Source organism: Amphibalanus amphitrite, unplaced genomic scaffold (assembly GCF_019059575.1).
Source record: "Amphibalanus amphitrite isolate SeventyFive unplaced genomic scaffold, NRLGWU_Aamphi_draft 001488F_arrow, whole genome shotgun sequence".
In the NCBI taxonomy this organism is placed as follows: domain Eukaryota; kingdom Metazoa; phylum Arthropoda; class Thecostraca; order Balanomorpha; family Balanidae; genus Amphibalanus; species Amphibalanus amphitrite.
Genome location: NW_024882981.1, coordinates 1 through 12,956, shown reverse-complemented (window position 1 = coordinate 12,956; position 12,956 = coordinate 1). Strand labels below are relative to the sequence as shown.

General features: G+C 53.6%; 1 protein-coding gene across 1 annotated transcript; it reads right to left on the bottom strand.

The window, feature by feature from the left end:
• Window positions 1–29: 29 nt before the first annotated feature.
• Window positions 30–12,459, bottom strand: LOC122373407 (disintegrin and metalloproteinase domain-containing protein 10-like). Its single transcript, XM_043351425.1, has 12 exons — window positions 12,453–12,459; window positions 11,667–12,131; window positions 11,016–11,156; window positions 10,004–10,128; window positions 8,488–8,616; window positions 7,946–8,123; window positions 7,169–7,338; window positions 6,351–6,518; window positions 5,845–5,972; window positions 4,853–4,967; window positions 4,281–4,415; window positions 30–2,239 (listed from the first exon to the last, which is right to left on the bottom strand). The coding sequence occupies exons 1-12, from the start codon at window positions 12,457–12,459 to the stop codon at window positions 416–418; spliced, it is 3,585 nt and encodes a 1,194-aa protein (XP_043207360.1). The 3' UTR covers window positions 30–415.
• Between the last annotated feature and the right edge of the window lie 497 nt (window positions 12,460–12,956).

Genomic DNA, 12,956 nt, shown 5'->3' with positions numbered 1-12,956 from the left:
TAGAGCCGAAGGGTACCAACATCACCAAGTAAACTAAAACGAATAACATTTATTGGTAGTACTTGCATGTTACCATTCATTGGCACATAAGTTATCATAAGGAAGATACAAATCAAGGCACGTCACAAGACACTGAGCAGATTGTGTTAATGACCACCCTCTTCTGCTGGAACGCAGTGACTGGTACGCCCACTGACTGTGTGTTCCTCTCTCTGAGACCCTCTGCCGATCTCCCTCTGGTGAGGCGCCCTATGCGCGCGCCCGCGCCGGGCGGGTACCCTCCGCGCGCGTTCGATGCCCATTGTCCGTCCCCCGGCCGGCTGACGCGCGCCGGGCCCGCTATCGACTGGTTAAAACTAGTTGGCATCACAGCTGGGCCGGCCGTGCGGCCCGTTCACGCTCTCACTATCACAGTTCAGTGGTCGGTCGCCGTCGCCGGCAGGCTGCAGTCGGTCGTCTCCGTTTCGGACGGCGCGGCCGGCGCCCACTCGTCCAGGACCTCCGTGAGGGGCGGCTCGGCTGACGTCCACTCGTCTAGTACCTCAGTGAGGGGCGGCTCGGCAGGCGGCGCCGGCAGCGGCCGGTCCGGTGAGTGGTGACCGTGGAGCCCCGCCGGTACCGATATGTTCCTCTCAGGCGGCCGGCGTCCGGGCGAGCCGCTTCGCGTCGACTGCGCGAACGCCGGCACCGACATCTGCCGACCCAGGACGGGCGGCGACGGCTGCCGTTCGGGACTACCGCCGCTCGGCAGATCGTAGATTCGCTCCGGACTTGCCGAGCGCGGCAGGTCGTACACTGCCTCAGGCACAGCCCTGAACGAGAGCCGCTCGTCGGAGGGCGGCGGTTGGGAGCGGCTCAGCTCGGAGTGCGAGGTGCCCCGTCTCCGGCTGGCCGCTCCCAGCGAGCTGATGGTATCCCGTGCAGGACTGGCCGACTGTCGCCGGCCAGCCAGTGATGACTCGTCACACGAGATGACGCGTCCGTAGCGGGGCCGGCCGGCCGGCCGCTGCATGCTGCCGCTCGTCTGAGAGGACGAGAGCGACATGCGCCGGCTCGGCTGCGGCGAGGCCAGGCCGTCGGGCACGTCAGCGCCGCTCGGTTCCGTGGAGGCAGTCCGCAGCCACTGCAGCACCTGGTCGTTTGGGTGCATCGGCGCTGTCGGTACGATAGGCTTCTTACGGCTGCGCTCGGCGCCGTGCTTGTGCTTGTGGTTGTCCTTCTTAGCGTTACGGCCGAGCCAGTCGGATATGACGTTATCGGCTGAAGTGACGTGCTTCAGACCGAAGCGTTTCTTCTTGTCGGCTTTGTTATCCTCGGCGGTTGGTTTCGTGGTCTGCCGGCTGTCCTTTGCCGGTCGTTTGGTGGGACTGATGGAGCGGGAGCGTTTCTTGTCGTCCCGTTTGGCACTGCGCTGACGGTGGGACGAGGAGCGTCCCAGCCGCTGGTCGCTGTCACGCGCCTGCCGCCGGCCCCGCTCCCTCTCCTCACCACGCGCCGGGGCCACGTCTGCCGTCGAGCGCCGCTGTTTGCTGGGGCTCTCCTGCCGCGCCGGTTTCTGTGGACTTCCTGGCGGCTTGGGTAGTGATCGGCGCTTCTCGGCGTCAGCCGGTGCCGTCGGCTTCCTGCGCGTCACCCCGGCCGGCAGCGACTGGCGCTTGTCCGGCTCCGCGGTTGCGGTCGCCGCCGCTGCTGACGCTGCTGCCTCGGCGCTCTTGGCGGCGGCTCCGCTCAGACGCGGCTCGGCCTTTGTGTCTGTGACGCCCAGTTCAGCCGGCTTGTTGGAGTAGCTGATCACCTTGACACCATCCTTAGTCTGCTCGCGTCCCCTGCGCCGGCCGCGCGACTTGCTCTGATCATTGCGGCGCCGTTTGCGCTGTTGCTCGCCGCTGGGCCGGCTACCGTCTCTCTTACCGCGGCGGGTGACCCGCGCTACCCCGCTGGCCACACTAGCTCGAGACGACAGCGCCATATGGCTGGCTGCGCGGCGGGCCTTGGCGGCCGCTCGGCGCACATCGTCCACTCGTCGTTTGAGCGGCTGTCGTCCGCGCTCTGATCCCACTGGCTCCGTCTCCGCTGTCTCGGTGGCCGCCGGCGCTGCCTCCGCCCCTGCCGTCACGTCTGGCAGAGGAGGGTTCTCCACGTCTGACTCGCGGGGCCGCTTCTTGGCGGCACTGTTACGCCGCCGGTGACGCCGGTGATACTTGGGTGGAGACTTGCCGAATATCCGGATCACGGCAATCTGTAACAGCGAAACGAACGCGTCAACGAAATCAATTGATATCAATGGCTTGACTTGATTTCCCTGAGAGCGAAGCTGACATAAGTAGTACAATTAGAGGCGCAAAGAATGGTTCTTCCAAACAGTTCAATGCTCTCGAGCATAGCACACTGGGCCGGGGGTCCGGAAAAGTGCTAGAAATTATTTGTGATTGAGTTGTTGATCTCAGTGACAAGCAAACATGCTAAAAACGAAGTGGGGTTGCTTAACCCTCGCCGGACCTATTGTCGGACCCCCCACCCCCTCGGCCGGCCGAGGGGGGAGGGTTGGTACGACCCCTTTTTGCCGTTTCGCCCCTAATGGAGCTAGAGCCTCGCGGAAAAACAAGCGTGTGCGCCGTTTCAAGGCGGAACGATTGATACCCGATTTTAAGGTCCCAGGTCAACCGGTAACCTCTGAGGTGAAGTCAAAAAGCCCAAGGTAGGGTTTGGTTTTTGGCAAATAATTTCGCAAAAAATGGCCGCAGAGCAGCGATTTTGGCACCATCGTGTTCGCCTGGCTCAGGCGCGTCGAATGGCATACTTTTTGTTCGGGTGAGGTCAACTTAAGGTATTGACCTCGAGTCAAGGTCAGTTCAGAGCCCATCAGGCCACGAACTTAATCGAAGGAGGTCGTATCGCATATCATTCGATTCGGGAGGTCTTCCCGAGTCCATTGGTGGCTTTCCCGAGTCGCTGGCTCAATTTGATCATGAGTTATTGACGAGAAACTCCTATGACCGGTGTGACGTCATAAATGACGTCACGGAAGGTCAAAAATGCAAAAGTAAAGCATCGGATCTTGCAAGGAGTGCACGAAATCACGATTCCGTGTGCTTGAGATAGTTTGAAATCATTCCATGCGCAAAAACAACAGTTTCCTTATTTCCCCATTCACTTTTAATGGTGAGGTCACGTGACCTCGAAGAGTAGCAGGCATTAGCAAAAATTGCGAGTAGGGCATGACAGAAAGATGATTGGTTGTTTGTATGGCATGGCCATTTTTAACGGCTCGAAATAACATTTCTCAAAAAGTGTAACTAAAGAGCAAGTTGTTGTTGATTATCACTGACTTGTGTTTAGGGGTTAATAATGACTGAATTTTTGAGTTTGGCCCAGAAATGTTGACAGCATTGTGTGCGTTGATCAATTCTGAGCTCAGGGACATATATTTCATTTAGATTATAAGCGTTTGTTTTTCACAACTTCCAGCGTTTTAAAGAGCGCCGGGCCTTCAGTAGAGCGGCGAGGTGACAATTGCCCCTGCATCATGTGGTTTACTGGCGCATATCTCGAAAAGTAGCAGGGAAAAGCAGCAAAGCACCTATATGGAACAAAAGATGAGTAATCAGAGGCTAGTATGAAATGTTCATTTTTAGCCGCTCGAAATAACGTTTTTATAAAAGTCTAATTAAAAAATTGGATATGATTTTAAATTACGTCTTGCAGCTGCCTGCAAACAGCTAGCTTATCTTGCAGAAAAGCGATGCAATATGTCAGAATGATGTTGGCACAGTGAACAACAGTGCCCTGAACTAGTCTGACAGGAAATTTCGTTCAAAACGACGATTGGTCAACTAATAAATTACCACTAAAGTTCATCATTAAAATCGGTAAATGTGGTGGCCTATAGAGAGCCTAAATTGTCTTGTGTTTGGTGACAACTGACGACCTCAATTTTGACCTTAGGGCAAAACTAGCATCGTAATCGTATTCTTCGATCAATTTGGGATTAAATGATACCTATTTTGTTCATATTGCGGACAGTCAGTTTGGGGGAATTTCTAGCGCTTTTTCAGGCTGTCGGCCTATAGTGCATAGGTGCGAGATTGCAAGCTTATACAAAGCACTTAGCGGTAAATGCCAGCAGTACTCAGAACCGCAAAATGATTCATCTTTTACCAAACGAGCGTCTTGAAAGCAGAATATTTTAACTGTGATGGTACAGTTTAACAGTCACGACTTCCCTATGGAAGCCTTTTCTCCGCTAAAAATGTTACATTTCGAAATCGATCATGACTCACCAGTGACAGAATGACTATGATGAGACAGAGCACGATCATGTACCAGTAGCGGTCCATGAACTCTTTCACCACAGACAGGCTCTTGTCAGAGAGGAACAGGTTCTTGAGCGTGGCCAGAGGCCCGATCGGGTCCACCTGAGAAAACGGTCGGACGGGTCAAACGCAAGGCGAGGTGCATAACCGGTCAATGACACGGTTGTATGGAAAAATAACTGTTAACTTATGTTGGCATCGAGTTATAGTGCTATTACCAATAATCTCCACATCCACTGATCCGTGCCCACTGGCCAACGGTAAGAGGTTATGCCATGTGTACGTTTATGTAAACGTACTCCGTCCCAACTGATGACTCCGCCCCCTCTCCTCCCCCACCTACGCATACTGACCTTCGCCAGCTCTCCTTTACCTCTCTGTGCGTCCTTATAAACATTCGAAACCTGGCACTGACCTCTATATGCCCCCTCTGACCTCTTTGTCTCCATACTGATCTCTCTGACCTGACCTGACTGCAATACGTCACAGATAGCCTAAGGTCTGGCAACTATGTGGCCCATCGATCTTCCTATACTGACCTCTCTGCACATCTGGAAGACATCACAGTAGCCGGTGTACTGGTTGCACGGCGTGCCCGGCTTGCTGAACTGGTCAGGAATATCGAACGGAGCAGAGTTCCACTCGAACGACGAACTGCCGGATAGGAGTACATAGTCAGAGCGGTACGGGTCAGAACAGTGCTTGGTCATTGGGCGTGCTCCTGGGGTGGTGGACAAGGAAGAAACGCAGCTAACACAGGCAGGGAAATGAGGAGTGGAGGAAGTGCAGTTTAGGACTCGTGTCTAAGTCATTGACCATCAGCGAACAATCAGAGTTCTGACTGTCTTTCTGTCGAACATTTGCTAGTTCGTTTTGCGGTACAATCATTCTATATGTTATGTACACATGTTTAGAGGGAACAGTCGGGGCAGAGACCACGGTGTAGGTTAGGCGGGCACGGGCCAGGCCGGGCTCAGTGGCGGATTTTCCTCACATCCACCTGGCTGACCGACCACTGCACTGTGTGGTGGTGGTGGCCTCAGCGGACCGGTCTGCCGGCCAGTTTTGACCGCAGACCGGCCTCCGGGGGAGTGGGGAGGGGGCTGCAGCATCACTGTGATTGTACTGAGTGGCACGGGTTTGGAATGAGTCAGACGGTGAGAGGCCCGGGCGGACTCAACAAACAGAATGCGTTTGGACCTTGAACGGTCTTGAAGGACTGGCTAGGTCCCTGCTACAATATAAAACAGTTCACCTTGCAACAAGGACAAACAAGCCCAACATAAGACCCGATTTGGCTACGATGCGATGCGTATAAAACTTAAAAGCCCAAAATCTCAACGCATTTTTACGGGCCAAGAGACGAAAAATCAGCTCCGCAACTGTTATGAATCATGAATCAAGTGTCCTTATCATGCCATTAGATCATGTCATTAGATCATCTCAAGATCAAGCATTGTGCTGAGAGGTTGCCGACGTTTCAGAAGGCAGAACCAAGATGCTCTGAGTAGGTACTGCGGCGATAACTCACATGCAGGGCTGGTCGGGTCCGGGCCGCTTGCAGCAGAGCTCGCAGGATTTCGTGCCGTTGCCACTGTACTCTGGTTCACACTGACACGACTCGAGGCCGTATGCCAGGCAGATGGAGCCCGAACATTCCTGGGACAGTCACAGACGAGTGTTACAGAGCTGAAGGGGAGACAGCGGCAGGTTGCTACTCGAGCCAGATCGGGGCCGGGCTATATATGATACACAATACACACAGACCATCAAATGGACAGTCAAAGACCAACCCAAATCACTAATCATTTTAGACAGTCACGCTTCACGGACTCGTGGTTGAGGGTGAGTCAGAATATCGCATTTTATGCTCGAGACTGTCCATGGCCACTACCGAACTTCCCGGACGCCATGCAAACAGCCCAACGATCGGCGGAAAACTTCATCACTGACATGCGCTCGCACATCAGCATACAACACACTGTCGCCTCAAGATCATGCGTGATCTTCTGAGGACCCACACGGAGAGAAACTCACTCCTTTGAAGCAGACGTTTCCCTCGTTGCAGATGGTGCGGTCCGGTTTCCGGATAGAGGGCGGACACTCTGCGGAGCGGCCATTACAGCGGGCCTTGGCGCGACAGCCGTTGTCGTTCCGACACTCCTGGCCGTACCCGAACTCGCAGGTGTCGTTACAGCACGGACCCTGGGGGATGTGGAGGGGTAGAGAGTCAGTACACAGGGGACAGGTGTCGTTACAGCATGGACCCTGGGGGATGTGGAGGGGTAGAGAGTCAGTACACCGGGGCCAAGTGTCGTTATAGCACGGGCCCTGCAATGTGCAATATGACAGTCAGTACAATGGGGACAGATGAGCTCATACGTCACAGGAGTAGATCAGGTATAGAGAGTTCAGGTGAAAGTCAATGTCTAATCGCTACTGGCAGTCGCAGTTACAGAGAAGTTGGGGCATAACACGCTTTTGGCGTAAGAAAATAATGAGTGGGGTGAACCGAGTAAGTATGAATCAAACCAGGCAAGGTTTAGGCTTTAGCTGTCGACCTGCTGACCTGGCTGAGGTCAAACGATTGCTGGCTGCGGCCGCCGCTCGCCACTGACCTGAGGTCAATCACTGACCTGGCTGAGGTCAACCACTGACCTGGCTGAGTTCAGACACTGACCTGGCTGAGTTCAGACACTGACCTGGCTGGGGTCAACCACTGACCTGGCTGAGTTCAGACACTGACCTGGCTGGGGTCAACCACTGACCTGACTGGGACCGCCACTGACCTGGCTGAGGTCAACCACTGACCTGGCTGAGGTCAACCACTGACCTGGCTGAGGTCAACCACTGACCTGGCTGGGACTGCAGCGGGCGCCGGCTCTCAGCTGACACGGCGGCCGTCCCTTGGGTGGTGTGGCGCTCATCGGGTTACAGCAGGTCTCCCTGCAGTCCTCCTCCCAGCCGCAGTCACACTCCTCGCCCTCCTCCACCACGCCGTTACCGCAGATGGCCGCCTGGGGCTCTGCAACAGGTCAGGTCAGGTGAGTTGAGGTCACTATCGCCGTACTTTATACCTGGGGCTCTGCAATAGGTCAGGTCAGGTCAGTTCAGGTCATCGTTACCTCAGATAGTTGTCTGCGGCTTTGGTACTGGTCGGGTCAACCTTACACGTTTCATTAACCTACATGCATGCGTGACATCCGTATACCTACGGTAACGCCAACAAATAATGATGCGATTATCAATTTTACTAAAACCTTGAAACGTGCAAGTTATACGAATTCTAAGCGCAACTCTTCAAAGAAAAGAACAAGGAAAGTGTGTGAGAGCTCACGCGACGTTTTTACGAATAACAAGGCCTGTTTTATAAACGTCACTAGTTGGTATTACCGCTCTCAGGACGGCGAAATCACCTCAGTTTCTGCACAACCTAGTCCCTCCAGCAGCTTATTTGTGATTTTGAATCCTGTTTACCTACACGTTGCCAACATTATTCGAGGTCCTGAGCCGAATTTCAAGCTCACTAAGCTTCTTCGATTTTCAGAAATACTCCTGACAACCCTCGATCTCCTAGCACTCACTGAGTTCCTCCCGTGTCCCAAGCCTCGCCGCCCTCCCCCAGAACTCACCGACGAAGCAGCCGTGAGTGGAGCGCGCCTTGACGCGCAGCACCGGGTTGATGGAACGCAGGCTGCACGGCGAGAAGCGGTTGTTGTTGCGCTTGTCGCCCGATGTGGCGCGCGCGTACATGATGTAGTTGCCGTCCATGCCGCCCGGCGTGCACTCCTTGTTGTTGTCAGGGTCATGCTGAAGGTGACACGGACTGGGTGTCAGGGTCACATCGACCAGACGAGATCGGTCTAGACAGTGATGAGCGTTGACAGGAGACAACTAACGTTTGGACTGGCACCGTAATGTGTGGCACATAAATACATATACACCGAAGTAACGTTTTAACGATATTTGATCATGCGTTATGTTTAAACGGACCAATAATTATGTGCATATTGTAGCATCGAACAGCATAATAAGAGGGCAGCATTAAACGTATGCATGCGATTACACGCATTAAACGTATATGCGATTACATATGTCCACGATTACCAATACAAGCAGCAGAGAGCATACCCTTTCTAAACACAAGGCTGCTCAGTGGAATCAGTCCGCTCACCTGAGAGCCGAAGTTGTGTCCCACTTCGTGAGCGAACGTGACGTGACTGACGGCCGGCGGCACCCGCTTGCCGTAGTTGAGAATGCTGATGATGCCCGAGTTCAGGCTCTTCTTGCTGCCACGATAATGCTGTAGACAAATAAAACGGACGGTGATTAAACGTGCACCCTCAATGTAAAACGTGAGGAGCTGGGCATGTTTGTCTAGCCCTCTGGTCATTTGCTGTAAATAACCGGTTATTTTGCAAGACTGTGCTAACGCTTTCTGATTCATTGCTTGTTTATTGCTAAATGACACGCCAAATATCCCCTTGGGAATTACAAATTGGATGATTGATTTTGTGGTTTGAAACAAACATATAAAGGGACAAGTCTTAGTGACGAAACTCAATACCGTTTAATTATCCAATAAAAGTCATTGGATTCCCAAGGACGATTGCAACTGTGCATTCTCACGGCCCAATGATTAGTGCTGCTGAATAAAACCGGCAGATATTTACCTACATACATTTACACGGCTCTGAGGCTGCCAGCACAGCACTGCAGGACCGGACATGCCTGCCAATGGGTCATGTCGTCTGCGTGTCTGCAGTACTGTACCACCGGTTTACTATCTAGCACTGCTACCTGTGCCCCACTCTCGCGTGATCCCTCCATGTCAAACGGGGCTCGGCAGGGGCGCGGCGGAACGCGCTAACATTTGCTGCACAGACAATTAGTAGGGTTTGAGGAAAGGTCGACTCGGGTTCCAGGGAGGCGGGTTGGCTCGTCGGTTTAGTTTTGTCGTAAGGACTATCCAGGTCAGACGGGCGGATGGACAGTAACTCTCCAAAGAAAGTGCGCTCACCCATAGACGTTTTAGCACCATGGGTGGAACTGGGTGGAACCAGCATGATTGGGAACGGTAGGCTGTGACGCACTTAAAGCCGACACCGTTGGCCGGTGGAATCACTCGCCGACTTTCATACTGGCTCGCAACATCCAACGGTGCGTCCCCCTCTCAGCTAACACATCTTCCCCTCCCCTATACCCCCATCGCCGGTACCGACTGGCTCCAACTAACCGCAGCCTGCACGAGCGGCGTAAACCGTCGGTGCGTCCGGCCATTGTTAGTCAACTCGACTTTCCTGTCGCATCGTAGCGGCGGGTGGCCATGGTAGGTTGGATACTACGGAAATATCATGTGTTGCTATGGGTTCATGGATCCCGTTGGTTCATCCCGTGGCCTCTGCAGTTTCCTCTCATTGCTTTATTTCATGTCTATCTCGTATGCAATTTATCTGTATGTCCCTCCCGTGTCTCCCTTATGTAGCTAATTACCACTGATCTCTTACGTGGATAGCTCATATCGTTCCCATCCATAGCTTATTACCATGGCCTCCTCTCGTATAGCTCCCTCTCGTGGCTCCTTGCCGTAGCTCCTTTCATAGCTCCCTCCCTAAGCTATCTCCCATGGACCCCTCCTGTGATCGCCCCTCCTGGGTCCTCTCTATAGGTCGTCGTAGTCGGCCACTTACCCCATTTTTCTCGCAGACGCCACCGGCCTGGTTCAGGTCGCCCGTCCACGCCAGGCCAAGGGTGCCGCCCTCGAAGTCTCGGTACGTAAACATGTACGCCAGGCAAAACGAGTCGTAATTCTCCTCTGGGAAGAGTGAGACAGAGTGAGAGAGGGAGTCGACCTCGGCAGCGGTAACACGAGATGCGGCCTAAAAGGCCGACCGCCTGTTGTAGGCAGTAGTTTACGCCGAAAGGCCCTGCTGCTGGTTGAATACCTCACAGCTAAGACTGTGAAGTGAACACAATTCAAACTATAGGTGTACTCTTACCAAATGAGACTTATGGTAGATTTTTACGAAAGCCTGCCAACTTCAGTGAAAAAATGCTTTACGTCACTTTTAAGGAAATGGGCGAGAATGAGAAGTTTTCGTGTGTCCACTCAGCCGATACAGCCTTTTGACATTTACATTACCTCGAAAGAACGAGTGATAAATCTGGCACCGAACAGTGACGAACACATAATCAGCTGCATAATGTGCCGCTCAGTTCACCTTTCAAGGCCGTACACTGCACTGTCTACACGCGGCGCCGATTGTTTTACATAGCCCATCCTACTATGGGAATATAATTCCGTCCTTATTGCTCAACTCGAATGGTAGGTACATACACGTGTGCTAAGGCTTATTTATGCAGTGAACAGCGCTGTCATGCAAAGTTGCAAAACCATCCCTAAGAAGTGGTCATGCCGCTCCTGGGATTGAGCCATGCGAACGCTGAAAACCGGAAACCCGAGTTGAAACAATAAGAGGATACGTTATTTCACAAAAAGTGTGTAAATGATTACCAATCGGTAGACGAAACTTTTACGAAATAAAGGTTGAAACGGTATTCTGGTGCTTAGGACGGTGTCATATAAAAAACCAAGGCCTTGCAACAGTTTAAGCCCCTGCAGCGACATCGTTTTATATTCTGCATCGAACCGAGATGTCCAGAACCTTGTGTCACTGCTGGAGAGCTCTCTTTCAAACTTACCTGAGAACTTTTCCAGGTACTTTTCGACGCCGTAGTTGCCTGGGAAGCGGTAGCCGACGTCGTTCACTGCGCTAGGCTTGTGCACCCTTACCCGTTTGACCATGAAGCCGATGTTGTCCTGTACGCCGTCCATATCGAAATCTGTCGGAGTATGATCGTGTAAGAACCGTGCGACAGAAGCTAAACATTTCGACATCACTGACTATCGCCTCTCCACTGCTAGATGCACCTGTGTAGATTCACCTCTCCATTGCTGGATTCATCTGCACCTACCTTACACATACAGCCGAAAGGCACGCAGCTGGACCGGGCGATAACTGAGCCCTGGACTGATTGGGAAACAATTAGTGCCGCAGCAACCGACTAGCTCCGGCTAATCCTTATAAATCATGCATGTTGAACTACAATGTCTTAACGTGCCACTCAATTAGCAATTCGGGTGAAGGTGCGTCACAAGACTTGCGTCAACAGCATGCTTGCGTGGCTGCCCGACTGCATAGCAATCAGCTGCTTCGCTCTTTTAGGGACTGCCTCTCGGTGACGGCAACCCATTTTTTAGACGTCTGGAACCCGTGAGTCACCGAGCCACGTCACTGCTCACACACAAACACCTAAAACATTATAGCAACATACAATTGGAGATGCACTCACCGGCGGATCGGTAGATCTCGTTAGCCTGCTGTACGTGTCGGATCATGGCGTCAATGCAGGCCTCCTCACTGCCGAACTGCTCATAGAACAGGTGGTCCGCCTGCAGATACATGGTGCACGTAGTCTTCTTGTTGTTGACGGCCCGTCTTCTGTGGCGCCCTCCACCTCCATCGGCTGCCTCGGCTGCCGGCCCCGTGACGTTTTCATAGAGCTGTTCGTGACCGAGCCACTCGTCCACGATCGAGTCGTTCCGGGGTGTGTGGGCGTGCGCCGAGCAGCCACGGCCGTGCTGCTCGGGCTGCACCACGTCCGAGAGTTTGTAGACGAGTGAGTGGGACACCGCACGGTCCGAGGGTAGGTAACGGCTGGCCGGCTCGATGAAATAGTGCTCCGAGGCGGTGACCACACTGCCGTCGAACAGACCGTCGGTGCCGATGACGCCGTGCACGACGGAGCCCTCGTCATCTGAGGGAGAGAAGGGGAAGAGAAGAGGGTCAGTGTGCTGCCTCGGGAGGGTGAGACGTCCAAGAATGATCATATTATGTTCTTGGTTGATCACATTTAACGTTGATTGCATTAAAGAGGTTTCTTATATTAATTGAATGGCGTGGAGACGAAAACTTGGGAAGTTGCTGCGGTGAACCGGCCTCCACGATGCACGTAACTATTATACTCGGATTCTAAGGAAAGTGACTGTATTATTCGGCCGACTCCGGTACCTACCCATTTCGCATGCAAGCTGCGTCAGTGCCCATTCCCGCACGATAGAAACCCTAGGGCCCGCACCGCCCATCGTGCCAGGCAGTTCTGACCCGCACCGCTCCATAACGCGATAGTCGATAGTCAGTTCACAGAACAGACTGCCAACCATGAGGATACCCAGTACGTGCTTCATGTTTTACTCCATAATTACCAACGGCTGAGCTGGGCACGCCCCTATTCACTGCGCCTGTCTGTCCGCCAGCCGCTTGTCTGTTCCGCCGAGCTTATCATGACCTAGCGCTGACCTGAACTGAGTGGTCGGAGATCAGCTGTCCGTTTTCCCCGATCTGTCCGCCTGTCTGTTCCGCCGGCTTATCATGACCTGACGCTGACCCGAACTGAGTGGTCTGAGGTCAGCTGTTCGGTTTCCCCGAGCGTTACCGTCGGGTCGGAGGGTGAGCGGGGTTGGCACGGCACGGCTCTGACCACCGCCGGTCACCCCTGACCTGCCGCTCTCCTCCCTCCTCCCTTACTCTCTCCTACCTCCTCCCTCCTCTCTCCTCCCCAGACCTATAGGCGCCTTTCTCA

What these genes read in the sequence shown, in the direction of transcription:
- LOC122373407 (XM_043351425.1), bottom strand. An exon ending in GTACCTGGAAAAGTTCTCAG is followed by an intron (nt 10,129 to 11,015) that starts GTAAGTTTGAAA and finishes CACTCTTCCCAG; the next exon opens with AGGAGAATTACGACTCGTTT. An exon ending in CCCGCTGCAGTCCCAGCCAG is followed by an intron (nt 6,519 to 7,168) that starts GTCAGTGGTTGA and finishes CACATCCCCCAG; the next exon opens with GGTCCGTGCTGTAACGACAC.